The sequence below is a fragment of the Antedon mediterranea genome, chromosome 7 (genome assembly GCF_964355755.1).
Source record: "Antedon mediterranea chromosome 7, ecAntMedi1.1, whole genome shotgun sequence".
NCBI lineage: Eukaryota > Metazoa > Echinodermata > Crinoidea > Comatulida > Antedonidae > Antedon > Antedon mediterranea.
The window spans coordinates 24,921,784-24,949,046 of NC_092676.1; the positions used below are offsets into that span (position 1 = coordinate 24,921,784).

The following is a 27,263-nucleotide window of genomic DNA, read 5'->3' on the forward strand; positions in this document are numbered from 1 at the left end:
TAACCAACAAACACATTATAACATCTAATAATAGCAATATCTTACCAACGTAAAACAACTCACTAACTGCACCAGAACCTAGGCCTAAATGCATTCTATAAGGCTTAGATAAACTTGCTAGCTCAGCATAACTTTGTATCTGTAACTGCCTTGCATCGCCAGGGTCACGCTTCAAATTGAGCCACCTGGAATGCTTTTAAGATAATGCCGTCGTGATGGAATTCCACACGCTCAAGAATGTGAATAAATTGAGTGAATGTACCAACTTACCTACTACTATGCTCCTCACAACAAAACGACCAGTCATTAAAATGGTGGTTCGTATGCATGCACAACTGGAAACTAACGAAAAACAACACAACACCCTTGTTTGCCTATTCTTACACCTTACACAATCTAGAACGTATCCAAATGCTACAGTATTACAAACTACTAGTAACTACTATGTGTTTCAAACATAGCTGCTCACAATATACTTTCTAGGGCCTACTCGAGTATAAATAAATATACTAAGAACTGACCAATACAGTTTGTTATTCGAATTAATATGAATGTATGAACAGATGGATTTAAATTATTTAATAACGTATTAAATTTAGAAGAATTTTAGTTAGTTAATTATTTGTTTATTATTTCAATATTACAATATATACAATATTACTCACCGCAATTACAGCTAAGGCTGGGCCAACGAGCCCACGTCTTTACTCAGCAATTGGTTCATATAAAACCTCCCGATATTTCATTTGTCCAAGTTTGGGTGTAGGGGGATAGGGGTGGTGGGGTAATCTGACAACCTGTTAATTACTAGTCATATTGTTCCAAAACTTATAGAGAAAACAACTTAACAGGAATGATAAAGCCGCTATCAAATAGTACAGCTATCACAAACCAGATCGAACTTTACAGATAAGCCTGATATAAAATTATAAACAGATTAAAACAGTATTATGATCATTAAAATAGTTTAAAATCAATTGTATGTCTATAAGTTTAGTAAAATAGTATACAAATAATGAATGTTTATGAGTGCAATGGTACAAATAATGGCACGAGGTGAATGATGAAAGGTTATATCAACGAGGCAAAGCCGAGTTGATATAACCTTTCATCATTCACCAAGTGCCATTATTTGTACCATTACACGAATACAAAACATTCATTATTTGTATACTATTTTACTAAACTTATAGACATACAATTGATTTTAAACTATTTTAATGATAGGGGGATAGGGGTGGTGGGGTAATCTGACAACCTGTTAATTACTAGTCATATTGTTCCAAAACTTATAGAGAAAACAACTTAACAGGAATGATAAAGCCGCTATCAAATAGTACAGCTATCACAAACCAGATCGAACTTTACAGATAAGCCTGATATAAAATTATAAACAGATTAAAACAGTATTATGATCATTAAAATAGTTTAAAATCAATTGTATGTCTATAAGTTTAGTAAAATAGTATACAAATAATGAATGTTTATGAGTGCAATGGTACAAATAATGGCACGAGGTGAATGATGAAAGGTTATATCAACGAGGCAAAGCCGAGTTGATATAACCTTTCATCATTCACCAAGTGCCATTATTTGTACCATTACACGAATACAAAACATTCATTATTTGTTTTATATAACATCTAAATAACAAACAAAAATGTTTCAAAAAGTACTATTTAACGATCGTTGAATAGTGCGTACTATTGCACGCCATGTGACCCACATTCGTCCAATCAAATGACAGGAATTTATATAGGTGTTATATAATAAATTATATTATACTAAAACCCAAATCAATTATGGACAACACAATGAATGGCACAATGAATGGCGCACTCAATAAAAGTTCAATGAAAACCCCCCCGAATGGACAAACAACAGCGCTCCCGGCTTCTATATGGACGGAAAAAATGCAATGCAACTGACAGACCGTTCCAATATTTGCAAGATAATAAAGCATACACATGTCGAATGTTTCATATTTTTTATTGTTCGTACTTCAGCACTTACCCTTAATACGAGTTGAACAATGAAACAGACTTATGCCTATATTTTATTTTTTTAATCACCACAGTATATTTAAAGAATATTATTAATTATCGCATGAATGAATAGTTTAGAACTATAGAAAATAATAACGTATATATAATACTAAAGTTTTATAAACACTTCCCAAATTTACTATTAGACAAGACAATCAATCAATCATTTCAAAATGCTTGTTTCAAGTTATAATATGAAATAAAAATGCTATTTTGTTTGTAATTTGTTCTCTCCACCAAGCACCTTCAACTTTATAAAGTTGAATTCAATATTTCCTCTTTCCGATCCGGCCTTTTCTCCTTTCTTGTATCTTCATAAGATCCAAATTTGTCTAATTTTAACTTCAAATCATCTCCTGTTCTCCAATTGCGGTTGGTGTATCTATCAATTAATACATTGACAACCTTAGTATTACTGTCTGTTTCTATTTCAAGTGCTGTGCAATCACATTCAGTGGAAATTTGGATCGTAATATAAGAAACATAAAAATATGGCTCTTATTTTCTCACTATTTGAGCCTTACCTTGTAACAAGTTCTGCTTCTTCTATTGTCTGAGGCAGCGGGTAATTCAAAGTCTCTGGTAAAAGTAGAACCAGTAATCCTGCGGACATTGACGTGAAACTAAACGCAACCAACGGCAACGGTTTCCAAAGTTGTTCAAGAAAAAGAATCTGTGGCGCTAGCACACCAGCGAAACGTGACATGAACGAACAGATTCCCAGTCCAGTTGTTCTAGTTAAATTATAATAATAAAAATAGGGGAAAAAGTGGCCTTTTTTCATTGGCAGAATTCAGTCTGTCCTAAAGCAGTGGACATACGGTGTTTGATAGCAATGGCCACATTGACCTGTATAAGAGCAACCAGGGGACGCTCTATTGAACCATAAACAAGAACTTACCTTACATCTGTTGAAAAAATCTCAGCCGTAACTATATAAACTATCATGAATGCCCCATTCACAAAAAACCGTCCTGTCAGTGAAATAGCGGTTCGTATGTCTGAAAAACTGGAAGCTAAAAATAAAAACAGCTTTAATTGCATGACCAAAGTATAGAGTAATAACAATGTCAGCCTTTGTTGCATGTGAAGTATGGTTATATAAACGCTAACATTTACACAAAACAGATTATTCATGTTATTTTCCAAAGTTTTTCAACTGGTCTACGTTAGCAAACTTTTATTCAATTAAATTCATTTTTTTTTTTCGGAAATTTTATCCATATCAACAAACGTACAAACAGAAAAAGAAAAAAGAAAATTCGCAAACTATAATCTTAAATATATATAGGATGCTTCTCCACCTACAATACATTTTTGAGTTATGGAGCATAATATGTTTGCAAACACAAGCAACAAGAATATTACAACTAGTCAACATATGTTGCATGAAACCATATATTGACAAACTCGCTCGAATTTGAAAGTGTGGTGGTTTTTCTGTATCAGAAAAGAAACTTTAGGTCCTGTATTTTCTAATTTGAAAATGTATTACGCATTTAATATCTCAATTTCTTTTTAAAGCTTTCTTTTAAATCATAACTCTGCAACCTTGAGCAACTTTGGCAGAGAAGTGCGCATTACAATTAATATTTATTATTATATTATTAATTTCCAAATTATCACAATTTTTTGTCAATCATTTCCTTCCAAATAAAATATTGTACTTACGTATCCAAATATTAATAAATGACATAGTGCCGGTAAATATCAAACAAATCGCCAATACGCTTCGTCTGCCAAACTTTTCGATGCTGATGATACTTGCTAACGTGGAAAGAAACTCTAACACGCCCATGACACAGATTCCAACGTACACATTGACGTCAAGACCTTCGACGCCGTACGTCAAACCGTAGTACACAAGACATGCCGTGAACCTGGTTGTAAAGAGATACGAGAAATAAAGGTAATATTTTAGTATCAGGGCAATTGTCTTCTTGGCAATGAACCTGGTTTTAAGATGAAATGAAATGGTATACCCGATGAACTATATAAGAAATGAACACCATTAATAGCCTAAAAAGTAATATTTATTTTTATTTTATTTTTATTTTATTCAGTCAAAACCAACAGCGATAAATACCGCCACTAACATGTTTGAAACATAAAACAATACAACATCAAAAACGGTTAACAATAAAATACAGATAATATATATATATATATATATATATAAACACATTAGGCAATGAACATTAATTCGAAACCGCCCGGTGATATATTATACAAATAATGAATGTTTATGAGTGCAATGGTACAAATAATGGCACGAGGTGAATGATGAAAGGTTATATCAACGAGGCAAAGCCGAGTTGATATAACCTTTCATCATTCACCAAGTGCCATTATTTGTACCATTACACGAATACAAAACATTCATTACTTGTTTTATATAACATCTAGACGTTTTTTTTTCGTACACAAAAATGTTTCAAAAAGTACTATTTAACGATCGTTGAATAGTGCGTACTATTGCACGCCATGTGACCCACATTCGTCCAATCAAATGACAGGAATTTATATAGGTGTTATATAAATATATATATATAACATAGATCGGCATGCCATAAACAATTTCAATTAATCAAACAGGTTATGCAGGCTGTTCAAGAAGTGAACACATAATCGTCCTCTTAAAATAACCAAGTCTATCATTAAAAATATCGATATGATTGCTATTTAGATTATTAAATTATTAATGGATGATGATGATGAATCGTAGCAACAAAAACAATAATTAAATTTAATTTTTATATACCACTATAATTTAACTACTGAAATTATTGACATTTGACATACAAAACAAGACAGTTCAATACAAGATAAACAGGGCTATAATAAAGCAGTATAAATTGATTACTACGGACTGACACGATCATAATTATAACAGTTAATTGAATCGAGTTAATCCACACTGATCATCGTTGACACCGTTTATTCGTTTTTATATACATATATTTTATTTTAATAATTATCATATGTTTTCCATTACCAACAGTAGATGAGAATTAGTGTTTTCTTTCTCATGTTTGAGTAGCGAAAGATATTGAGAACAGATGCAAAGGTTGATGGTTGTTTAGTTGAATCCTGACGAATAAAACAAAAAATATTACTGTACTGTATAAGAAATTATTTAATACAAAAGCCAATATTTACATGCTCGATGTGATTTTACTGTTAAACGTTAAACCAAGGCTTCTAACAAACAGGACACTGAGCTCGCCTTGCCAAGATAGGAACTCGTAAGAATCATATGATCGGATGTCTGGCTGGGACAAATACGAAGAGACGTGGTGTCTGTTAAGGGGCGTGGAAGTGATTGTGTCGCAGCCACCACATATAAACCCTTTGATCGTCGGAGCTCAACATCCTGTTAAAAAACAGGCTATAACAAAATATGCTATAGTTGAATAAAACTTACTGTTGGTAGTTCAATGTGGTCAATAACGTTATCGGGTAACTCTTTATTGTTGAATTTTGCGATCTTTTGTAGAATAGCCTTAGCTTCGTCAGGTCGTTTCTTTAAAAGCAGCCAACGGGGTGACTCTGGCATAAAACTATATAAAATATGTTTAAAGTATGAGAAGTATTAACCAAAACTTGTGTTAAAAACTTCTAACGTTAAAAAAAGTCTCCTGAACGTCGGAAAACTTATGTTAGCGTCAGAAAACTTCTTCGTTGTGTCAGAAAACTTCTTAAAAACGTCAAAAAACATCTCCCTAAGCGTTAGAAAACTTTACAATAACGTCAAAAAACGTCTCCCTAAGCATTAGAAAATTTCTCTCTGACGTCAGAAAACTTCTGAATAACGTCAAAGAACTTCTTAATAACGTAAAAAAACTTCACCATAACGTCCGAAAATTAAAAAAGTTATTTATTGCGGGTTGACTACTTACAGGTACACGATTAAAAATGGTATAGGACATGCACTGGCAATGAGTATTAGATTACTCCACGATCTAATGAGGTATGCCATGAAAGCAAGCGTCACGAATCCTAGGCTGAGGTAAACTTGAACCATTAACGACATAAGTCCACGTTTTGACGGAGCAACGAACTCATTCACTGATAGGAAAACAGATTACACAAATGTCATAATATGCATGAGATGAGAAAGACTAAGATATTAAACCTCTATCCTCAATAGTTGATGGTCTTGAAGATTTAGACCAAGAGCCAGACGTCTTTGGTCAACCGAAATTGAGTGACACCAGTAAATGCTTTGTATATAGCCATTTAGTACACTTTGGAAATGTCATTGTTACAGTTAAGTTAGGTCAACAGTATACCATGTGATAACAAAAGGAATACAGTAAATGGTGAGGGTCTCCGCCTTTCTGTTTTGTACTTAACATGTCTTCCAGAAAGACATTGTCATTCTTACAGTTAAAATAAAACAGTTTTTGATATTATACTTACCATAAACGAATAGCGATATGTACATGCCTATACTAACACAACCATGAATAACACGAATCACGAAGTAAAACCAGTAAGATTTGGCGAAAGACAATGTAATTCCAGCCAAAGTCCTTAAAAGAAACGCCAAAAGAATCCCACGTTTTCTACCAAAGCTGTAAAGAAATATAACATTCAAACTATCAGGAAAACCCAAGGTATCGAAGCCTGCAAGCTATGAACTTTATTAATTAGTTCGATTTTGATTCAAGGATTTTAAATAGAAAAAAATGATTACTTACTAATCGCATACTGTTCCAAATATGATAGATCCAAAGAAAAATCCAAATAGAAACGACGAAGCGGCTAACGATACCTTATAGCTATCATCGCATACAAGATCGAACTGGAGAGAGCAAAACATCTTAAAATGATACTTATGCCCTTTTCATATTTCTAAACTCAAATGTGGTCTCATTTACATTGATAATAAAGGACAATCCACACAGTTATCAATTTTGGCGTATCAACATTAAGCTACATATAAGTCGGCACTAGAAAACTTTACAGTAGTTCGCAAACATGAGAAAACTCGCAATTTAGGCAAATTTTATCAAGTTTCCATTAATTGGAATTGCAAACGATGAGTTTGAAAACTAAAGTTTGCTAATGTAGAATAGGTTTTATTATGAAAATCATGCCTTTTTAAACATTTAGTTCCACGAACACACATTATAGGCCTACAAAAAGAAGGCCTAATATTACACTGCATTGGAACGTACCTTATACTTTAACAAACTATGTGTCATCTTTGTTTCGAACACAATACATCATCGAAATACTTACCTCTGATACAATAGTTGATTCGTATTGAGAATGGTCATATGTCCATCCATATTTACATTTTGTAATTTGCGTTTCGTTACTTCCGGCCATATTCGTGTACATTCTGCACTTGGTTTCGTTAATGAAAGATGTGGTCTCATCATCTGGTGGGAACATCAGGTTGTCTAAACCGCATTCATATTCTGTGCCACTACAACTGGTATTTTCTAAGATGTTTGGAACTTTGCAGTAGTGATCCATCTTGCCATTGTAGAAGACCGTCCCAATGTTTGCAAAAACATTCGAGACTAGAACGCATAAAACTACATTTACGAGTATTTTGTGATAACGATCATATTCTCCAGTGTACTTAAACACATTGTCGAATTTCATATTGATTGTTCCTAACAACTTCAGCCCGTATCAAGAAATGCAAGTTGAAATAAACGTATCTGTGATTTATTGGTTTAAAATGATCTGATACTAAATCTACCAATTGAAATTGTGACATTTATTACTTGGCGGGTCTCTTGATCAGACTACAGTATTTTGCAATAGCAATAAATAAATTCTCAAACTAAAACTAATAAAATATAATCGTAAGAGGGTAAGGTTTTTACGTTATTCCCTGCACACAACGTTACAAATAATACAGATAATCTATATTGTATAACATCATGTTCAATGCTATAATTGCAGTTTTACAATATAATATTATTGCTGCAATTGACATTGGATCTAATCCTATATTATTACTAAGTTTTTCCAAAAGCCAACCAAAGCCAAAAATATTAAACAGTTGTAAAAGCCTATTTATAAAAATCGCTTTTACCGTTTAGGCCTATCGTGTTATTAACAATTACTATCCGTACTAATGAATAGTGCAGAAATATAGATAAATAATATTTTCTAATACAGACTATAAGTTTGATAATATTATTAGACTAGGCACTTAAATAATAATATTAAAAATGCTTGTTCTTTCAAGTTTTAAATTTTGTTGTAACCATTATTATATATATGTATTCTCTCAACCACCAAATATTCATTTTCAAGTTTATACAGTTGAATTCAATATTTCTTCTTTCTCATCCAACATTTCCTTCTTCCTCGTGTCTTTTTCAGATCCAAGTTTGTCTGATTTCAACTTGAAATCATCTCCTGTTCTCCAATTACGATTGGTGTCTCTACCAATTAATAAAGTGACAACTTTTATTATTAGCGTATGTCTCTAATATCAGAAACAAAACAAAAAGTATGTGCTCACTTCATGCAAAGCTTTCCATTTACATTTGAGCCTTACCTTGTAACAAGTTCTGCTTCTTCTATTGTCTGAGGCAGCGGGTAATTCAAAGTTTCTGGTAAAAGTAGAACCAGTAATCCTGCAGACATTGACGTGAAACTAAACGCCACCAACGGCAAAGGCTTCCAAAGTTTTTCAAGAAAAAGAATCTGTGGCGCTAGCACACCAGCGAAACGTGACATGAACGAACAAATTCCCAGTCCAGTTGTTCTAGTTAAAATAAAAGAAAAAGTAGCTTTCTTTTATTGGCAGAATTCGGTCTGTCTCTCCTAAAGCAGTGGACATACGGTATTTGGCCATATTGGCCTGTATAAGAGCAACCACGGAAAGGACGCTCAATATAACAGCATGAATATTTCAAAAAGAACTTACCTAACATCTGTTGAAAAAATCTCGGCCGTAATTAAATATACTATCATAAATGTCCCATTCACAAAAAACCGTCCTGTCATTGAAATGGCGGTTCGTATGTTTGGAAAACTGGAAGCTAAAAATAAAAGCAGCATTATTGCATGACTAATGTTATATAGTGAAGAAGCATGTATTGCCAGTGAAGCATGGTTATAAATAATACTTTATTTTCTTTAAATAACGTTTAGGCAAACACTTCATGTTAATAGTGTAAAGCCTAGTCTAGAAGAGCAAAGTTTACCACATTTTTGCGGAGTTTGGAAACAAAAGTTTTAGCAAAAGTAAGTCTGCAAATCTAGACTTTTATTTGTCAACTAGTCTACGTTAGCAACATTTTATTGACAAACTCGCTCGAGTTTGCTCGAGTCACAGTGAGACTAAGTTTATATCATACTGTACTACTGTAATTTATCAGAAAAGAAACTTTAGGTCCTGTATCTTTTAATTTGAAAATGTATTACGCATTTATCTGAATTACGTTTTCTCTTAAATCATAATCTTGCAATGAGACTTGAGCAACTTTGGCAGAGAAGTGCGCATTACAATTAATGTTTATTATTATATTATTAATTGCCAAAAACTATCACAATTTCTTGTCAATCATTTCTTTCCAAATAAAATATTGTACTTACGTATCCAAATATTAATAAATGACATAGTACCGGTAAATATCAAACAAATCGTCAATATGCTACGTCTGCCAAACTTTTGGATGCTGATGATACTTGCTAACGTTGAAATAAACTCTAACACACCGATGACACAGATTCCAACGTACACATTGACGTCAAGACCTTCGACACCGTACGTCAACCCGTAGTAGACAAGACATGCAGTGAACCTGGTTGTAAAGAGAAATATTTTAGTATCAAGGCAATTGTCTTCTTGACGTGCAGTGAACCTGGTTTTAATATGAAATACTGGCATTATTGACATGTGATATACAAAACGAGACAGTTCAATGCAAAAATAGACAGGGCTTAAGGCATAAATAGGGACTGACGAGATCATATTATAGCCGTTAATTGAATCGAGTTAATCCACACGGAGCATCGTTAACACCTCACACTCATTTTAATCTACGGGGTTTTTATTTGCATAATAATCATGTATTTCCATTACCAACAGTAGATTAGAATGAGTGTTTTCTTTCTCATGTTTGGGTAGCGGAAGATGTTGAGAACAGACGCAAAGGTTGATGGTTGTGTAGTTGAATCCTGACGAATAAAAAAAAATATTACTGTAGGCCTACTGTATAAGAAATTAAATAATACAAAAGCCAATATTTACATTACAAGCTGTGCCCCACGTGATTTTACTGTTAAACGTTAAACCAAGGCATCTACTAACAGGACACTGAGCTTGCTTTTACAAGATAGGAACTTGTAATAGTCCTTTGATCATATCTGGCTGCGACAATACCAACAATGTCGCAGTCACAGATGGATAAACCCGTTGATCTCCAGAGCTCAGCATCATGTTGTAAGATTGCCTTAGTTAAATTAAAACTATTATAGTCGGATGAAACTTACTGTTGGTAGTTCAATGTGGTCAATAACGTTATCGGGTAACTCTTTATTGTTGAATTTTGCGATCTTCTGTAGAATAGCCTTAGCTTCGTCAGGTCGTTTCTTTAAAAGTAGCCAACGGGGCGACTCGGGAATAAAACTATTTAAAACATGTAAAATATGAAAAGTATTAACTAAAACCTCTAACGTCCAAATAATTATCCCAAAGTCAGAAAACTATCTTCAGAAAATTTCTCCGTAATGTCCAACAACTTCTTCCTTAACTTAAAAAACGATAAACTTCTCTTTAGTGTCATAAAACGTCCCCTTAGCGTCAGAAAACTTCTCAATAACGTCGAAAGCGTTAGAAAAAGTCTACATAGCGTCAGAAAACTTCTACCTAGCGTCAGAAAACTTTCAAGTAAGGTACAAAATGTCTCCATATCGTCAGAAAACTTCTCCCTGGCGTCAGAGAACTTCTCAATAACGTTAAAAAACTTCACCATATGTAAACAAAACTTGAATTGTCTACTTACAGGTACACGATTACAAATGGTATAGGACATGCACTGCCGATGAGTAATAGATTACTCCACGATCTAATGAGGTATGCCACGAAAGCAAGCGTCACGAATCCTAGGCTGACGTAAACTTGAATCATTAACGACATAAGTCCACGTTTTGACGGAGCAACAAACTCATTCACTGATAGGAAGACATATTACACAAATGTCATACATGAGACTAAGATATTAACATTCCAATTTACCTTTATCCTCAATAATTTCTAGTCTTGGAAGATTTAGACCAAGAGCTATACGTCATAAATTAAGTGATATCAGTAGAAACGTTATATTTAAACTATTGTTGTTTTTTTTATTTCATCAAGACCAACAGCGACGAAAGTTGCAGGTATTAAACAGAAAACATATACAATAAATACTATATATGAAGCAAACTTAAATATATACATTTACATTGGACTTAACTTAAATAGTTATACAGAGTTTACTCTATTATTATGTCTTCCAGAAAGAGTTTTAGTCGTCATGCAAACTTACCATAAACGAATAGCGATATGTATACGCCTATATTAACACAGCCGTGGATGACACGAATCACGAAGTAAAACCAGTAAGTTTTGGCGAAAGACAATGTAATTCCGGCCAAAGTCCTTAAAAAAAACGCCAAAAGAATCCCACGTTTTCTACCAAAGCTGTATAATAGAAATAAACATTCAAACATCAGCAAAACCCAAGGTATCGAAGCTATCTATCCTGTTTTTAATTCATTCGCGATCTTGATTCAATGATTTTAAATAGAAAAAATGATATACTTACTAATCGCATACTGTTCCAAATATGATAGATCCAAAGAAAAAGCCAAATAGGAACGACGAAGCGGCCAACGATACTTTGTAGCCATCGTCACAGACAAGATCGAACTGCAGAGAGTAACAAATCTTAAAATGATATTTATGCCCTGTTTATATTTCTAAACTCAAATGTGGTCTCATTTACATTGATAAGATTTGCATTAAAGGACAACCCACACAGTTTTTGGCGCATCAACATTAAGTTACATTTAGCCTATACTAGAAAACTTCAATGGTTCGCAAAAGTTTTTTAAAGTTTTAATTTTTTTTATTTCACTTGTACAAACTCCTTTTTTGCAAACAATGAGTTTGCAAACTAAAGTTTGCTAATGTAAAATATGTTTTATTATACATTTTTGTTCCACTTCTTCTATATCTTCATTTGTTTTAAATGCGATCCAAGCCCCATCATATTTTTGTTGTCACATAACATTTGATAGTGTGGACAGAGCTTAACATACGAGGCCTACTATGTAGGCCTCTTACACTGTATTAGATTATAGTTTATACATACATAAATATGTATAGTTTTTGGCAAACAAAATACACCATCGAAATACTTACCTCTGATACAATAGTTGATTTGTATTGAGATTGGTCATATGTCCATCCATATTTGCATTTTGTAATTTCAGTTTCATTACTTCCCGCCAGATTCGTGTACATTCTGCACTTGGTTTCGTTAATGAAAGATGTGGTCTCATCATCTGGTGGTAACATCAGGTTGTCTAAACCGCATTCATACTCTGTTCCACTACAACTGGTATTTTCTAAGATGTTTGGAACTTTGCAGTAGTGATCCATCTTGCCATTGTAGAAGACCGTCCCAATATTTGCAAAAACACCGGAGATCAGAACGCATAAAACTACATTTACGAGTATTTTATGATAACGATCATATTCTCCAGTGTACTTAAACACATTGTCGAATTTCATATTGATTGTTCCTAACAACTTCAGCACGTATCAAGAAATACAAGATGAAATAAATGTATCTGTGATTTATTGGTTTAAAATGATCTGATGTAACTAAATCTACCAATTGAAATTGTGACATTTATTACTTGGCGGGTTTCTCATATTTACATGATCCAACTACTGTATTTTGCAGTAACAATTAATAAATTCGCTAAAACTAATATAATATAATGGTCAGAGGGTAAGGTTTTCTCTTTCTCGTTACAAATAATACAGATAATCTATATTGTATAACATCATGCTATAATTGCATTGTACAATTTACATTGGATATAATCCTATATTATTACTAAGTTTTCCAAAAAGCCAAAATAAGAAAAAATATTAAATAGTTATAAGCCTACATATGTTATATAAAATCGCTTTTACCGTTGTTATTAATAATTACTATTCTTAATAATGAATAGTGTACAACTATATATAAGTAATCATTTCTAAAACAGAAGTTTGATAATAATATTAGACTAGTCACTCAACTTATTAAAAATGCTTGTTGTTTCAAGTTATCGTAAACAAACTATTTTGTTTGTAAAACCATATATATATCCTATATTCTCTCAACCACCAAACATTTTTAGACAGTTGAATTCAATGTTTCCTCTTTCCGATCCGGCCTTTCTTTCTTCTCCAAGCCTTTATCAGATCCAGGTTTGTCTGATTTCATCTTGAAATCATCTCCTGTTCTCCAATTACGATTGGTGTCTCTATCAATTAATAAATTGGCAACTTGTATTATTAGCATTTGTTTCTAACACCGCGTAGTATCGTATCCGATAATAATATCAGAAACAAAACAAAAATGTGCTCACTACATGCAAAGCTTTCCATTTACATTTGAGCCTTACCTTGTAACAAGTTCTGCTTCTTCTATGGTCTGAGGTAGCGGGTAATTCAACGTTTCTGGTAAAAGTAGAACCAGTAATCCTGCGGACATTGACGTGAAACTAAACGCAACCAACGGCAACGGTTTCCAAAGTTTTTCAAGAAAAAGAATTTGCGGAGCAAGAACTCCAGCGAAACGTGCCATGAATGAACAGATTCCCAGTCCAATGGTTCTAGATAAATGTAATAAACATTAATATAAAAAACGCTTTAAAGTACAAAAAAATGAGAGCAGTAGGTGTAATATGTAAAATTAAACTTACCTAACATCTGTTGAGAAAATCTCGGCTGTAATTACATATGCTATGATAAATGTCCCAGTCACAAAAAATCGTCCTGTCAGTGAAATAGCTGTCCGTATGCCTGCATAACTAGAAGCTAATGGATAAAATAAACAACGTTATTGTGGTAACAAAAGTTTATATTTATATACTTAAGTTTGCATGTTTTATAAACTTTCTGTATTTTCATTCTTTAAAAAAACATTTTACAAAATCTATAGAAAAGTATCGAATCATGCGTTTCAAACACAACTAGTTCTACTTACGTATCCAAATGTTAATGAATGACATAGTACCGGTGATTATCAAACATGCGACTAACATGCTGCGTCTTCCAAACCTTTGAATACTAAAGGCAGTAGTGAATGTGGCAAAAAACTCTAATACGCCCATGACACAGATTCCAACGTATACATTGACATCAAGACCTTCGACGCCGTACGTCAAACCGTAGTAGACAAGGCATGCAGTAAACCTAAATACAATACAAAGAAATACTAACAGTTTTAGGCTAAAAGTTTAAATTTGAAATACAGAAAATTGACCATAAATTATCTTTGCCCAATATAAAGAATCGTGCGGCTTAAGTCTTCTGTTCCTTGTTTGTAAGAAGCGGGATGTTTTGCATCGGTAGGAGAATAGGTACACGTGGATTGTATATAAAACCATTACTGTTTATTAAGCTGCTTAGTACAAGTGAGGTAATCACCAAAATAATAAGTGTGTGCTGTCTTACCAACAGTAAATGAGAATGAGTGTTTTCCTTCTCATGTTTGAGTAGCGGAAGATGTTGAGAGTAGACGCAAAGGTTGATGGTCGTTGTTTAGTTGGTTCCTGGTGATAACATACAATATCAAAACATAATCAATGAATCATAACACGGAGTAAGAAAATGCAGTTTAAAACAATTTAAGTATAAAAGGTACTGTATAATATTAGCAGAAAACAGTGAACTTCCCTGATCAGCACAAAAACAATAAGTTGGGCTGCTGATAGACTTAAAATCTTTTTATAATATAATATTTTTTTTAATATAATATTTTGTACCTGTATATATATATATATATATATATATATATATATATATATATATATATATATATATATATATATATATATATATTGTAATAACTGTATGAATTTAAACATTTTGTATGGGTCGAACCTCTTGTTACGAGAGTGTTCCTCCGTTTTAAAGGAGAGTAACCAATAAATATTATTATATTATTATTATTATCAATATTGTAGTAGAAATTTTATACAAAAACAACAATTTAGCTGGCAAGTGAAAATACATTTAAGTGTTACCGTTTTTAATTCAATGTGTTCAATAAAGTCATCAGGTAACTCTTTGTTGCTGAATTTAGCAATCTTCTGGAGAATATTCTTAGCTTCTTCCTGTCTGTTTTGCAAGAGCAGCCATCGAGGTGACTCTGGAATGAAGCTGTATAAAACAAGTTTTAATTTAATATTTTATGTTTGGAAACTGCATAAAAAGGCCTATGCATACGATACTATAATATTCATAGTATAATCAAATGCATAGGCTTGGATTACTTTTTTCATTCTAAGCATGCAAAATGATTAACTTACACTATTTGGAGAAGTTAGCCTACGTAGTGTCTGCATGACACTGCAGGATGAAATAATTACAAAGACTGTTATTTGATTCGCTTAGTTCGCCAACCTCAGCAAAATAGTGTGATTGTCATTCATGCATGTGTCTGGTTCAAATGGCAAGTGTGCGAACTGAAGTTTACTGTGTTGAATAGGATCAGGGAAGAGTTGCTAGGATTGATATTTAAAAACAAGCTTAGTCGTACTTTAAAAGGAGTAAACCCTACTTACAAGTACACCAATAGTAGTAGTCCAGGGCAAATACTGACGACGAGGTACAAGGTTCTCCACGCTCTAATGAAATATGCCAGGAATGCCAGTATCAGAAATCCGACGCAGAAGTACACGTTGGCCATTGCTGATATAAATGCGCGTTTTGATGGCGCTACGAACTCATTCACTGAAAGTTAGGAAAAACAAACAAACTCGTGAACAATATTATAGTTCTGCTTGGTAGGCCTAAATATAAAAAAGCTGAAAAAGGAGATGCTAAACTACAGTAAACTAATTGCACTGAATGCTCAGTAGGGAAAGATCGGAAAACACGATAGGAAAAAGTTACTAGAGCAAACTATATAGGGAGCAAATAAAGTACACGTAAGTTACCGGATGCCAACGAAATAATTAAAACAGCACGTATTTACCGTAAACAAATACAGAGATAAACAAGCCTATATTGAGACAACCATTTGCAACACGACACACGAAGTAAAACCAGTAAGATGGTGCTAAAGACATTGCAACACCAGTTAGAATTCGAAGAAGAATTGCCAAGATAATTCCTCGCTTTCTGCCAAAGCTATAATGTAATACAATAAATAGTCAACCATTAGATTACATACATTTGTATTGCAAAAACAAACAAAGAAAAAGAAAAACAACGAACAAAAAAAAGGTTCATTGTACCGTGAGTTTGCTAAACAAATAGGTTTTTAATTGATTCTTAAAAAGAAAGGAATTCATTCGAAAAAGAAGTTGCAACGAAAGAAAAAATGCGTCACCGTAAGTCGTAGTAGGGAAACATAACGGATAGCAATGGGTGTGTCAGAGAAACGATGGCAGAAAAAAATTGAATATCTCGATAGAGTGGGTAATATACGATGGATAGAACAAGCGAAACGTATTTTTTGATGATCTATTGATAAAATTTAAACATTTGTTTAAGGTGGCCATTTCCTCATATTAGTCTGGCTGCAATGTAAAAGTCAAGAAAATCATACAATGATTTTCTTCATACTACGGTATGTTAACTAGAGTAAAGCTTGTTTCCCACAAGCGACGCAACGTAACGCAACCTACGCAACGTAAGGAAATGCCCTTCCAATAATTGTGTTTGCCCCCACCTGCGTGTAATCAAACCTGTGATGTTTGCAGCACTGTTGCACCGTCGGTTCCCACTTGTGATTACGCAATACAACACTTTGCGTCGATACGTCGCTGCGTTGCGTTCATTCGCTTAAAGCTTGGTTCCCACTAGAACGTAACGCAAGGACGTAAACGCAACGCAAGCGTTTTAACCAATGACAAGCGAAGTTAGCATTCACAAGCGAATAAGCCATCGCTTGTGATTGGTCAATTCACTTGCGTTGCGTTACGTCCTTGCGTTGCGTCGCTAGTGGGAACCCAGCTTTAGGGAATGACTATTATACATACATACATTTATTATTTTCTATTAATGGTCAACAATACAAAAGAAAAGGTAATATATATAATGAAACAATACAACAATAGGGCCTACCATTGATAGAGGATCGTGAAGGAACATTCCTTGCCACGCAAGACCCATACTAAAGCGTGGTTCCCACTAAAACGCAACACCGTATCGACCCAAAGTGCTGTATTGCGAAATCGCAAGTGGGAAGCTACCGACGACGCAACAGTGCTGCAAACATCGCAGGTTTGATTTCACGCAGGCGGGGGGAAAACACAATTATTAGAAGGGCATTTTCTTTCGTTGCGTAGGTTGCGTTACGTTGCGTCGCTAGTGGGAACTAAGCTTAAGTATACTGCATACTATACAATCTGATTACTTACTAGTCACATATTGCTCCAAAAATGATCGATCCAAAAAAATAACCAAAGAGGAAAGATGAAGCTGCTAATGATACCTTGTAGCTATCTTCACAAACCAGATCGAACTGAAAAGAAAACAATTTATAGACGAACTAGAGGGTACTCCAAGAGTACAAACCTCCGCCTACTGTAAAATTCCCCTACATAAAATGCCTCCTGAATATTTTTTTTTACATTTTTTTTATTAGTTCTAAGTGTAAATATGTTAACTGCACCCTACAAAGTTGTGGATGACAGTGTGGTGTAATGGTTATGTATCCAGCCTCTCACAGTTGAGATTGCTGGTTCAAGTTCCACTGAGGTTTTTTTTTTTTTATTATTTTTTTATTTCTTTTTGTTTTTGTTTTTTGTGGACCTTGATCTTTGACCCTGACCCTTCAAAATTTCACCACAATTATATGATGTGTCATTGATCATTGTGGCTAAGTTTGGTGAGAATCGGATAAAAACTGTGGTCTCTAGGCAGTAAAATAGTTTTTTGTTAGTTGTGACCTTGACCTATGACCTTTTCCCCTCAAATTCGAACTCGTCCGAGCTTTTGGGGCATAGATCATTGTTGCCAAATTTGGTGAGAATCGGATAAAAACTGTGGCCTCCAGGCTGTTCACAGACACACACACACACACACACACACACACACACCAACACACACACAAACATACAGGGGTGAAAACATAACCTCCTTGGCGGAGGTAATAATAGTAAAACATATAAAGATCAAGTAGTTCCTAGTTTAAAATCAATTAATAATTATTATTAGGCCTATATTGCGTAAAGTCATGGTAAATACCATAATACAATAAAACAACTGTGTTGGTGTTATATCATTAACAACTATTTACCTCTGATACAATAGTTGATTCGTATTGAGATTGGTCATATGTCCATCCATATTTACATTTTGTAATTTGCGTTTCGTTACTTCCGGCCAGATTCGTGTACATTCTGCACTTGGTTTCGTTAATGAAGGCTGTACTCTCATCATCTGGTGGTAACATCAGGTTGTCTAAACCGCATTCATACTCTGTTCCACTGCAACTTGTATTTTCTAAGATGTTTGGAACTTTACAGTAATGATCCATCTTGCCATTTAGGAAGACAGTCCCAATATTTGATAACGTATTCGATATAACAACGCATAAAACTATGTTTGTAAGTATCTTATGGTAAAGACCATATTCTCCAATGTACTTAAACACATCATCGAATTTCATACTTACTGTTTTAGTTGCAACTTTTACTTTAACAAAGCAATGCTTTAAAAAATTGCCTTGAACTGAGAGATTCGAACGACTGTGTCAATTAGTATCAATAGATATGATATACACGTATAAATGATAATTTTCACTTTAAATATTTATCACGTGAAGTTGGCAAAGGTTTGCTGGAACAACCATCCGTCATAAATTTAAGTTTAACGCAATTTTAAGATGGAAAGAGATTATGTATGTTATACTTCAAAACAACAATAAAAGATATCACTGTGAATCAAATGTATATACTTAATTGAAATAGTATTCAAATGTATAATATAGGCTAATTCAAAAGAGGCCTACATTTATTAAAACGCTATGGCCTACATGCTTTCTTGTGAAAATAAATTGAAATTTAAATAAAGGTAAGGAGTGTCTTTAGGGGATAGTGTTTAATTTACTCATCAAGTACAAAGGAATAATCAAAATGCCTCTGTTTGTTTAGTAGATTTCACCTATTTTTTGTGTTAACTGATACTACTATAATGAACTATAATTACACTAGATATTATCTTTATCTATAACAATGTTTTTTATTTTCACATAAACCACATATTTTAAGATCTGTGCTACGCATGACGAACGATTATAGTAAAGAATAAGTTGTCGTTATGTTAAATGAAATCAACCTCCGATTAATTGTGACGCTACAAAAAATTTTCCATTAAAATATTGACCTAAAGCTATAAACGACCAGATGAGATGTACAAGGAACCGTTTACAATTAAATTTCATGTGGCTAAGACCAACCGTTTCCAGAGCTCTTTCTTTCCCAATACCTTTCCATACTTCATAATTGCGACCACTATTTCTGACCCTCTAATTTTGACTAATTCTCCCCTCTTCAACCTTCAATTACATAATCACCAACATAGCACACATCTTAAAGCTAATATGCACCCTAAAAGGGTGGTATTTATCAGAGGCATCAGGTTTTTTTTATTTTAATATGCATTTCTTTTTAAAGGAAAAGCATCTGTTGTTTTATCTTGTTACGATAATAATATTTAATATTTTATATATCTTGTTATGATAATAATATTTAATATTTTACCATAAAATATTCTGCCATCAATAATTATTGTGATTAATATGATCACCAATCATAAATAGTTATAAGTTGTGTCCCGAGTAGAATTATTTTATCGACAAAATTTAAACATAATAGCACCAAAAACACCATTTCCATTTAGCGCCTACGTGTCACATAGTAGTCGTTTCGTCGATTTTCTGGTTCTCATTTGATTTTGACACCTCAATTCTATTCTTCCTTCTGTTCGTTGTTCTATAATTGAAAACAAAATGATACTTTTTTAAAGAAGTATCCATTCCACGATGCTGTTCATGGGCAAATTCAAGATAAGTATTGGTAACTGATTGCGAACAATAATAGAACCAACAATTGAATAAAGTTAGTGTCAAAAAAAATACCTTAAACTTAGCTTACCTTGTCACAAGCTCAGCTTCTTCAACTGTCTGACAAAGTGGAAAATTCAAAGTCTCTGGTAATAGAAATGCTAACAATCCGGCAGACACTGACGTCACGCTAAACGTCACAAGCGGCAAGGGATTCCACACAACTTTAAGATAAAGAATTTGAGGAGCAAGCATACCTGCCACTCGTGCCATCAATGAACAAAGTCCAACACCAAAACTTCTACAATTATACAATAAAGGTCATACGTATCAGCAAAGTGTTGTGATTCATTTGGGCTACAAAATCACAATCAATACGTTTAATGACAGGGTGATGGTGATGACGATGATGATAATGATGATGATGTCAAAGGTTAAAGGAATCATTCTTACCGGACGTCTGTTGAGAATATTTCGCTAGTATATATGTATACCAAGTAAAATGTAGCAGTCACAAAGCATTGCCCTCCCAGGGATACTGCAGTTCGGATTCCTTCCATATCCGACGCTAGAAAAACGTGGACAGAATTTAGAATACATAAATACAGTAGAACCTGTGTTTTACGTACCCTGATTTTACGTTCCCTCGATTTTACGTACGCTTAAAATAACCGATGACGTCATCATTTTCTTACATTGAGGGCGCAATTTAACAACAACAAAGCACACAAAGCCACAATCATGGCTGTGTGAGGAATTCTGCTGTGTGTGGGACAAGCTACGGACGTGCATTCCCCCTAAAGCAGACTGTTTTTAATATTGATAGAAAACAATTATATTTTACACTTTATTTAAACATCGCACAGCCTGTATATACTGTACTTTTCTAGTTAGGCCTCACATCTTGCTAGGCCTGCTAGCTTGGCCTGAATAGTGTCTAGGCAAGGCCTAGCTAGTGACCACCTCTGCATACTGTAGGCAAACACGGCTAGCTACGATCTCTACGTATTTGGGGTCAATTTAAGGTCAACCTTGATTTTACGAATCCTTTGTTTTACGTACGCCTTTCGGTCCCGTACCGTACGTAAAATGGAGGTTCTACTGTACTTATATATGGTAATAGACCTAATGATTTTTGTATTAAACACAATTCAAAGAAATAAAAGGGCGAGTAGTGAAATACTGTACGATTAATGATTGGTTCCCACTTGGACGACACAACGCGACTGAGTTGACCAATCACAAGCGACAGTTCGGATGATCTATCGCATTATGATTGGTCAAATTACTTGCGGTGCGTTACGGCCTTGTGTTGTGCCCAAGTGGAAATCCGGGTTACTTACGTATCCAGATATTGATAAAGCACATAATGCCCGCTGCATTAAGTAAGCCACCTAGCGTCAAACGTCTTCCAAACTTTTGAATAGAAAACAAAGCACAACAAACAGCCAGACCTTCAATTATCCCACTCAGAGCGACTCCTAAATACACACTAATGTCAAGACTCTCAACACCGTAGAGGAAGCCGTAGTAAGCAAGACACACTGTACACCTATTTTATTTTATAAACAACAAAAAAAAAACACAAAAATTACATTTTAGAAATCCCCGTAGGCTTACATAGAAACATATAACACACCTAATATTCACATTAGGTGCGCTGTGTATTACATTTTAATGTATATGACATGGAAAATGCCCACAACACGCACATAATTTGAATATCAGGTTTGTTGTGTAAGCACTGTTTATATACACCATACTGAAATACCGCAAGCACATTATTTAAACAGTTCCAATTTTATAACAAGATGTCACAATTTATAATCGACACATTTCGGTTTAGTACCGTTTTTTATTACTTTATTAAGTACTTTGTTATCAACTAAAAACACCAGCAAATGGTAGAAACTCTATATAAATCAATCAAAATTGGTTTTTGTTGACATGTATCTTTTTTTTTTCTTGATATGCAAATAAACTGTATCGAGTCAATGTACCTTACCCATGGAGAAATAACTTATTTTAATTTACGCAATTCATTTTCTATTGTAAAAAAAAGTTACATTACCAACAGTAGATTAGAATCAATGATTTCTTTCTCATGTTTGGGTAACGAAAGATGTTAATGATCGCAGTCTTCCTTGACCACTCGCGTCGATGCAGATCCTGTAAGAAAGGCCTATCGTCCGTTAAAATAATAACACTTCATCGGTTTCAGTGTAGTAAATGGATCAAAGTTCATCAAAATAATATAACCCAATGCAAACTTGCATCTTAAGGTTTCAGTCCAATGCGAGATTTTATTCAGTATTTAGAGGCCACCAGCCTCAAAATACAATAAGTGTAAAGGCCAACTCAGACAGCGTCGTACGACGAAGCGGGACGAAATGTCTTGAGATAGCGTCGGGCGTAGTTTTTAGGTCGTCGCGAGAACTTTAAACATGTTTAATTCCCTCGTCCGACGCAGTCACAGTTGGCCTTCAAGCTTGGTTCCCATTGGTACGCAAAGCAAGGACGTAACGCAATGCAAAGTGGTTTGACCAATCTCAAGCAATTAATTATTCGAACAGTCGCGTGTGATTGGTCAACTCGCTTGCATTGCGTCTACGTTCCTGCCTTGCGTCCTAGTGGGAACCCAGCTTAAGTTACCATGAACATTGGATAGGTTATATTATTATTATATGCACATACAATACACTTGGAAAGTGGTACTATTGTGTTTTTTTCTGTGGATATAAATATTAACTTTAGGTAGAACATGAGAGTTTGAGATATGGCGTGGAAGGTTGCATCAATCTCTTTCATCGGTGTGTATAAACGGCATATTACAACAAAATGAAAGATATCTCCAATATCTTCTCTATCGCATAATTTGCATACACGTTCCCCGCGAGGAAGCTTCTAGTCTAACTGTAGTATCATCTTGTGGCATGGTTCGTCTATAATATCTAAATAACTTTGAAATTTAAGTGCAGATCAAGATTCAATATTGGATGTCTGATTAGCTCGCCGAAACTGTCTTCAGACCTCAGACCAAGTCTAAATTGGTATTATTATTATTTTGATAAACTTGAACTACTTATTGATGATTTTACTTCAGAAATCTTCACCCCGAACAAATTCATTTCAATACCTCCTACCTGTTGTATTTGGATCTTTTCAATAAAGCCTTCTGGGAACTCCTTTTTGTTCTTCTTGGCAATCTTTTGAAGAATTAATTTGGCTTCTTCTTGTCTATTCTGCAGCACAAGCCAACGCGGTGACTCTGGAATAAAACTAATACAAAAGAACATATCTGAGATACTTAACTCATACTGTACATTGTATAAACAAATCTTATCGTAAAGAGTACATCTGGGTTTAAAATAACACACGCTGTGGATAGATTGAAAAGGATATTTTACGACTTTAAAATTCAGTTAAGGAATGTCAATTGATGAATCAAACGAGTGGATTAATTTCTAACAAGTTTTATTATGTTTATTATTAAACCATAAAAGTATATGAATTTTAATTTTATTGTGGACTGATGTATTAAGAACCGCTGTTAGTATTCCTACAAGAAGTTACTTTGATTCACAAGCCTTTGTTTTGTTTTTGTTCATTGTACATTGACTTGCTTCTAATTTTTTTTTTTTAAGTATAGTATTTTGAGAAAACTCGAATACTTACAAGTACACTGCTATGACTGGTATTGGACACAAGCTGATGGTGAGATAGAGTGTCCTCCAAGATCTTAGAAAGAAGCCAAACAATGCTAGAAACAAGAAGCCGATACACCAGTAGAGGTAACATATTGTTGAAACCTTGGCGCGTTTCGACGGAGCCACTATCTCGTTCACTGAAAATATAAAGAAATAACATGAGTTTTACAAGCAGTAGTTATTCTGGTTTTCTAGGCCTATCAAAGCTTTTTCATCAGGCTACGGTGCATTAACGGTAAAGGCGAGTCCCTTGTTCATTTTGAACGTAGGGGAATGAGTTGTTAGGGGAATGAGTTGTTAGGGGAATGAGTTGTTAGGAGAATGAGTTGTTAGGGGAATGAGTTGTTAGGGGAATGAGTTGTTAGGAGAATGAGTTGTTAGGAGAATGAGTTGTTAGGGGAATGAGTTGTTAGGAGAATGAGTTGTTAGGAGAATGAGTTGTTAGGGGAATGAGTTGTTAGGGGAATGAGTTGTTAGGAGAATGAGTTGTTAGGAGAATGAGTTGTTAGGGGAATGAGTTGTTAGGAGAATGAGTTGTTAGGGGAATGAGTTGTTAGGGGAATGAGTTGTTAGGGGAATGAGTTGTTAGGGGAATGAGTTGTTAGGGGAATGAGTTGTTAGGGGAATGAGTTGTTAGGGGAATGAGTTGTTAGGGGAATGAGTTGTTAGGGGAATGAGTTGTTAGGGGAATGAGTTGTTAGGGGAATGAGTTGTTAGGGGAATGAGTTGTTAGGAGAATGAGTTGTTAGGGGAATGAGTTGTTAGGGGAATGAGTTGTTAGGAGAATGAGTTGTTAGGGGAATGAGTTGTTAGGAGAATGAGTTGTTAGGGGAATGAGTTGTTAGGGGAATGAGTTGTTAGGGGAATGAGTTGTTAGGGGAATGAGTTGTTAGGAGTACATTGTACTATTACTAAGCCTCGACATTATGTGTTTCCTTCCACGCCGCCTTTTCCTTCCTAGTATTTTCAACCAGGTACTCATTTACAGCTGAATAGGCTGGGAGATATGCACTTCGTTAGGCGATCTCTTGCCATGATGGGATTGATGTTTGAATTTCAATGAGGCCAACATAACCCGCACCAGCAAAATTGAAATTTAAAATAACATCTTTACGATTGAATGTATTCTTTTACCATAAATGTTTATTGCTCTATATTTATTTATTTATTTATTTTATTTTCAATCTTTCTATATAGCAAAAAAACAAACATATAAGTATAACAGGGGAGCCTAAAAGGAATCGCTGAAATGATGTCAAATACGACTAACCTAATAATGTTGGATTGTCTAAAATAAAAGTTTACCATAAACAAATGTAGCAATGTATGATCCGATGGTTGTAGCACCGTTTAGAACACGGAACACGAAATAAAACCAATACGATGGTGATATTGACAAAATAGTTCCAGTAACAACTTTCATAGTAAGGGCTATGATCATTCCACGTTTTCTACCGAAACTGAAGATACAGAAATACAAATATTATAGCTAGATTAATATGCTTATCTTGATGTACCGGTAAAACTAGAAACATGTCATTCGTTTAAAATGAAAGAATTAATGTAAGTAATTAGACCAATCACAAACGACGGATCATCATAATGATTGGTTACCACTGGAGACGCAACACAACGACGTAAAGGGATTTGATCAATCACAAGCGATGGATTTATTCGACTGCCGCTTGTCATTGGTCAACTCGTTTGGGTCGCGCTTACATCTTTGCGTTGCGTCCTAGTGGGAACCAAGTTTAACTCTCGTTTGCGTTGCGCTTTAGTCTTTGCGTTACGTCATATGGCAACCAAGCTTCTATACATGTTTTCTGAAAACAAATTTTAATCGAAAAAAAAAATATCTGTATTTACTAGTCACTTATTGTTCCGAAGACAATCGACCCGAAGAAATATCCGAACAAATACGAGGATGCTGCTATTGACACCTTGTAGCGGTCTTCACATACCAAATCAAACTACAGTATAAGCGTAAATATAAAAATTAAATGTCAATAATATCCTATAGACCTAGTGAACATTATAAAGAATGAATACATATCTCAATTGTACAAGTCATTGAATATTATTTAATAAAGCAATTATATGGATATTATAATATATTCAGTGGTATTTGACGGCAAATACGTTAGTCATCGCATTGCATGCCCATATTAGGAAGATTTGAATTGAATTCTCCGAGACTTGACATCTCTGAACAGGGTTATACCAGGGAGTTGTTATTAGTTGTTATTATTAACAACTCCCTGGTTATACTGTGTTGCTGGTTTCTCCAATCTAACAGCAGGATGCCGAGCTTCGGAGAACAAAGGGTGTTGTTTATCTACAACACGATCAGTTCCACACCCCGTAGCATACATACACCGCGTGCCGCGGAGAATATGTACGCAATACTGCTGCTGGCCAGGCACACACGATCAAATAAAGGTTACGTGTTCCTATTTTTGCAAGACGAAGTCCTGTTGTTAGATTGCTATGGTTTGCACAAGGCTGGCTTGGAATTTGTACAATGTCCGATAAAGATAAACATATAATACTGTACCTCCGAAACAATTGTAGACTTATACTGAGATTGGTCATAGTTCCATCCATGTTCACATTTTACAACATGTGTGTCATTACCTTCCGTTGACGTGTACATTCTACATTTTGATTCGTCGATAAATGCCGTACTATCATCGTCTTGCGGCAGTACCTGGATTTCTATACCGCATTCATAGACAGTGCAATTAGTTATCACATCGTCTGAAGGCTTACAATAGTGATCCATTGAGCCATTTAGGAACACGGTACCTATATTGGACATTGTATGCGCTATAGTTACTAAACAAATGATATGCGTGAGCACAGCTTGGTACTTGTCATACTTCCCAATATACTTGAACACATCGTCGAAAATCATGTCGAAAACCGACAATATTATACCACGTTTGGTAGAGTTGTTATAAAACTTAGACTGTACGCTGCAATGAATGATTTCAATTTGATCACAAGATGTGATATCAGTGATAAAGATTAATGATGTTGCAGTATGTTCAACCACGAAGGTCATGGTTTAACATATTCATATTTCCGGGTAGTCTTATAATTTATAATGAGAGGCAGTCAAAGCACATTACACTGGCTGTTGCCATTGGCTGTTGTCAACAACGCTTTTCTTGATGGCGATACCACCCGTGTTTTCACGGGCGAATGTACCAAGGGAAGCATATATACTATAAATTGACATTTTTTAA

At 34.5% G+C, this 27,263-nt stretch overlaps 4 protein-coding genes across 4 annotated transcripts; all 4 read right to left on the reverse strand.

Moving 5' to 3' along the window:
- Positions 1–1,984: 1,984 nt before the first annotated feature.
- LOC140055702 (organic cation transporter protein-like) lies at positions 1,985–7,714 on the reverse strand. The gene is made up of 10 exons (XM_072101076.1): positions 7,293–7,714; positions 6,749–6,852; positions 6,468–6,622; positions 5,945–6,113; positions 5,470–5,605; positions 5,041–5,135; positions 3,717–3,925; positions 2,947–3,061; positions 2,570–2,779; positions 1,985–2,427 (listed from the first exon to the last, which is right to left on the reverse strand). Exons 1-10 carry the CDS (start codon positions 7,662–7,664, stop codon positions 2,298–2,300), a joined length of 1,695 nt encoding a protein of 564 aa, XP_071957177.1. The 5' UTR covers positions 7,665–7,714; the 3' UTR covers positions 1,985–2,297.
- Positions 7,715–12,818, reverse strand: LOC140055703 (organic cation transporter protein-like). Its single transcript, XM_072101077.1, has 10 exons — positions 12,433–12,818; positions 11,834–11,937; positions 11,555–11,709; positions 11,030–11,198; positions 10,518–10,653; positions 10,108–10,202; positions 9,618–9,826; positions 8,947–9,061; positions 8,575–8,784; positions 7,715–8,458 (listed from the first exon to the last, which is right to left on the reverse strand). Exons 1-10 carry the CDS (start codon positions 12,802–12,804, stop codon positions 8,329–8,331), a joined length of 1,695 nt encoding a protein of 564 aa, XP_071957178.1. The 5' UTR covers positions 12,805–12,818; the 3' UTR covers positions 7,715–8,328.
- Positions 12,819–13,411: 593 nt separating this feature from the next.
- On the reverse strand, positions 13,412–18,997 carry LOC140055701 (organic cation transporter protein-like). Its single transcript, XM_072101074.1, has 10 exons — positions 18,542–18,997; positions 17,661–17,764; positions 16,271–16,425; positions 15,858–16,026; positions 15,318–15,453; positions 14,746–14,843; positions 14,276–14,484; positions 13,992–14,106; positions 13,692–13,901; positions 13,412–13,550 (listed from the first exon to the last, which is right to left on the reverse strand). The coding sequence occupies exons 1-10, from the start codon at positions 18,911–18,913 to the stop codon at positions 13,421–13,423; spliced, it is 1,698 nt and encodes a 565-aa protein (XP_071957175.1). The 5' UTR covers positions 18,914–18,997; the 3' UTR covers positions 13,412–13,420.
- Positions 18,998–19,227: 230 nt separating this feature from the next.
- Positions 19,228–27,014, reverse strand: LOC140055700 (organic cation transporter protein-like). The gene is made up of 10 exons (XM_072101073.1): positions 26,570–27,014; positions 25,882–25,985; positions 25,321–25,475; positions 23,984–24,152; positions 23,452–23,587; positions 22,380–22,477; positions 21,652–21,860; positions 20,762–20,876; positions 20,400–20,609; positions 19,228–20,237 (listed from the first exon to the last, which is right to left on the reverse strand). The coding sequence occupies exons 1-10, from the start codon at positions 26,927–26,929 to the stop codon at positions 20,156–20,158; spliced, it is 1,638 nt and encodes a 545-aa protein (XP_071957174.1). The 5' UTR covers positions 26,930–27,014; the 3' UTR covers positions 19,228–20,155.
- Positions 27,015–27,263: the final 249 nt, after the last annotated feature.

Excerpts from the sequence above, each read along its gene's own strand:
- LOC140055701 (XM_072101074.1), bottom strand. The coding sequence starts at position 18,913 with ATGAAATTCGATGATGTGTTTAAGTACATTGGAGAATATGGTCTTTAC. Across the intron at positions 16,426-17,660 it reads TTTGGAGCAATATGTGACTA|CTTTGGCAGAAAGCGAGGAA; the intron begins GTAAGTAATCAG and ends ATTACATTATAG. Across the intron at positions 14,844-15,317 it reads AACACATTGAATTAAAAACG|GAACCAACTAAACAACGACC; the intron begins GTAACACTTAAA and ends TGTTATCACCAG.
- LOC140055703 (XM_072101077.1), bottom strand. The coding sequence starts at position 12,804 with ATGAAATTCGACAATGTGTTTAAGTACACTGGAGAATATGATCGTTAT. Across the intron at positions 10,203-10,517 it reads ACCACATTGAACTACCAACA|GATTCAACTACACAACCATC; the intron begins GTAAGTTTCATC and ends TTTATTCGTCAG. Across the intron at positions 8,459-8,574 it reads GAAGCAGAACTTGTTACAAG|AGACACCAATCGTAATTGGA; the intron begins GTAAGGCTCAAA and ends ATTAATTGGTAG.
- LOC140055700 (XM_072101073.1), bottom strand. The coding sequence starts at position 26,929 with ATGATTTTCGACGATGTGTTCAAGTATATTGGGAAGTATGACAAGTAC. Across the intron at positions 21,861-22,379 it reads TTGATTCTAATCTACTGTTG|GTGTACAGTGTGTCTTGCTT; the intron begins GTAATGTAACTT and ends AAAATAAAATAG. Across the intron at positions 20,877-21,651 it reads CTTTATCAATATCTGGATAC|CGTCGGATATGGAAGGAATC; the intron begins GTAAGTAACCCG and ends ACGTTTTTCTAG.
- LOC140055702 (XM_072101076.1), bottom strand. The coding sequence starts at position 7,664 with ATGAAATTCGACAATGTGTTTAAGTACACTGGAGAATATGATCGTTAT. Across the intron at positions 3,926-5,040 it reads CTAATTCTCATCTACTGTTG|GTTCACGGCATGTCTTGTGT; the intron begins GTAATGGAAAAC and ends CTTTACAACCAG. Across the intron at positions 2,428-2,569 it reads GAAGCAGAACTTGTTACAAG|ATACACCAACCGCAATTGGA; the intron begins GTAAGGCTCAAA and ends ATTAATTGATAG.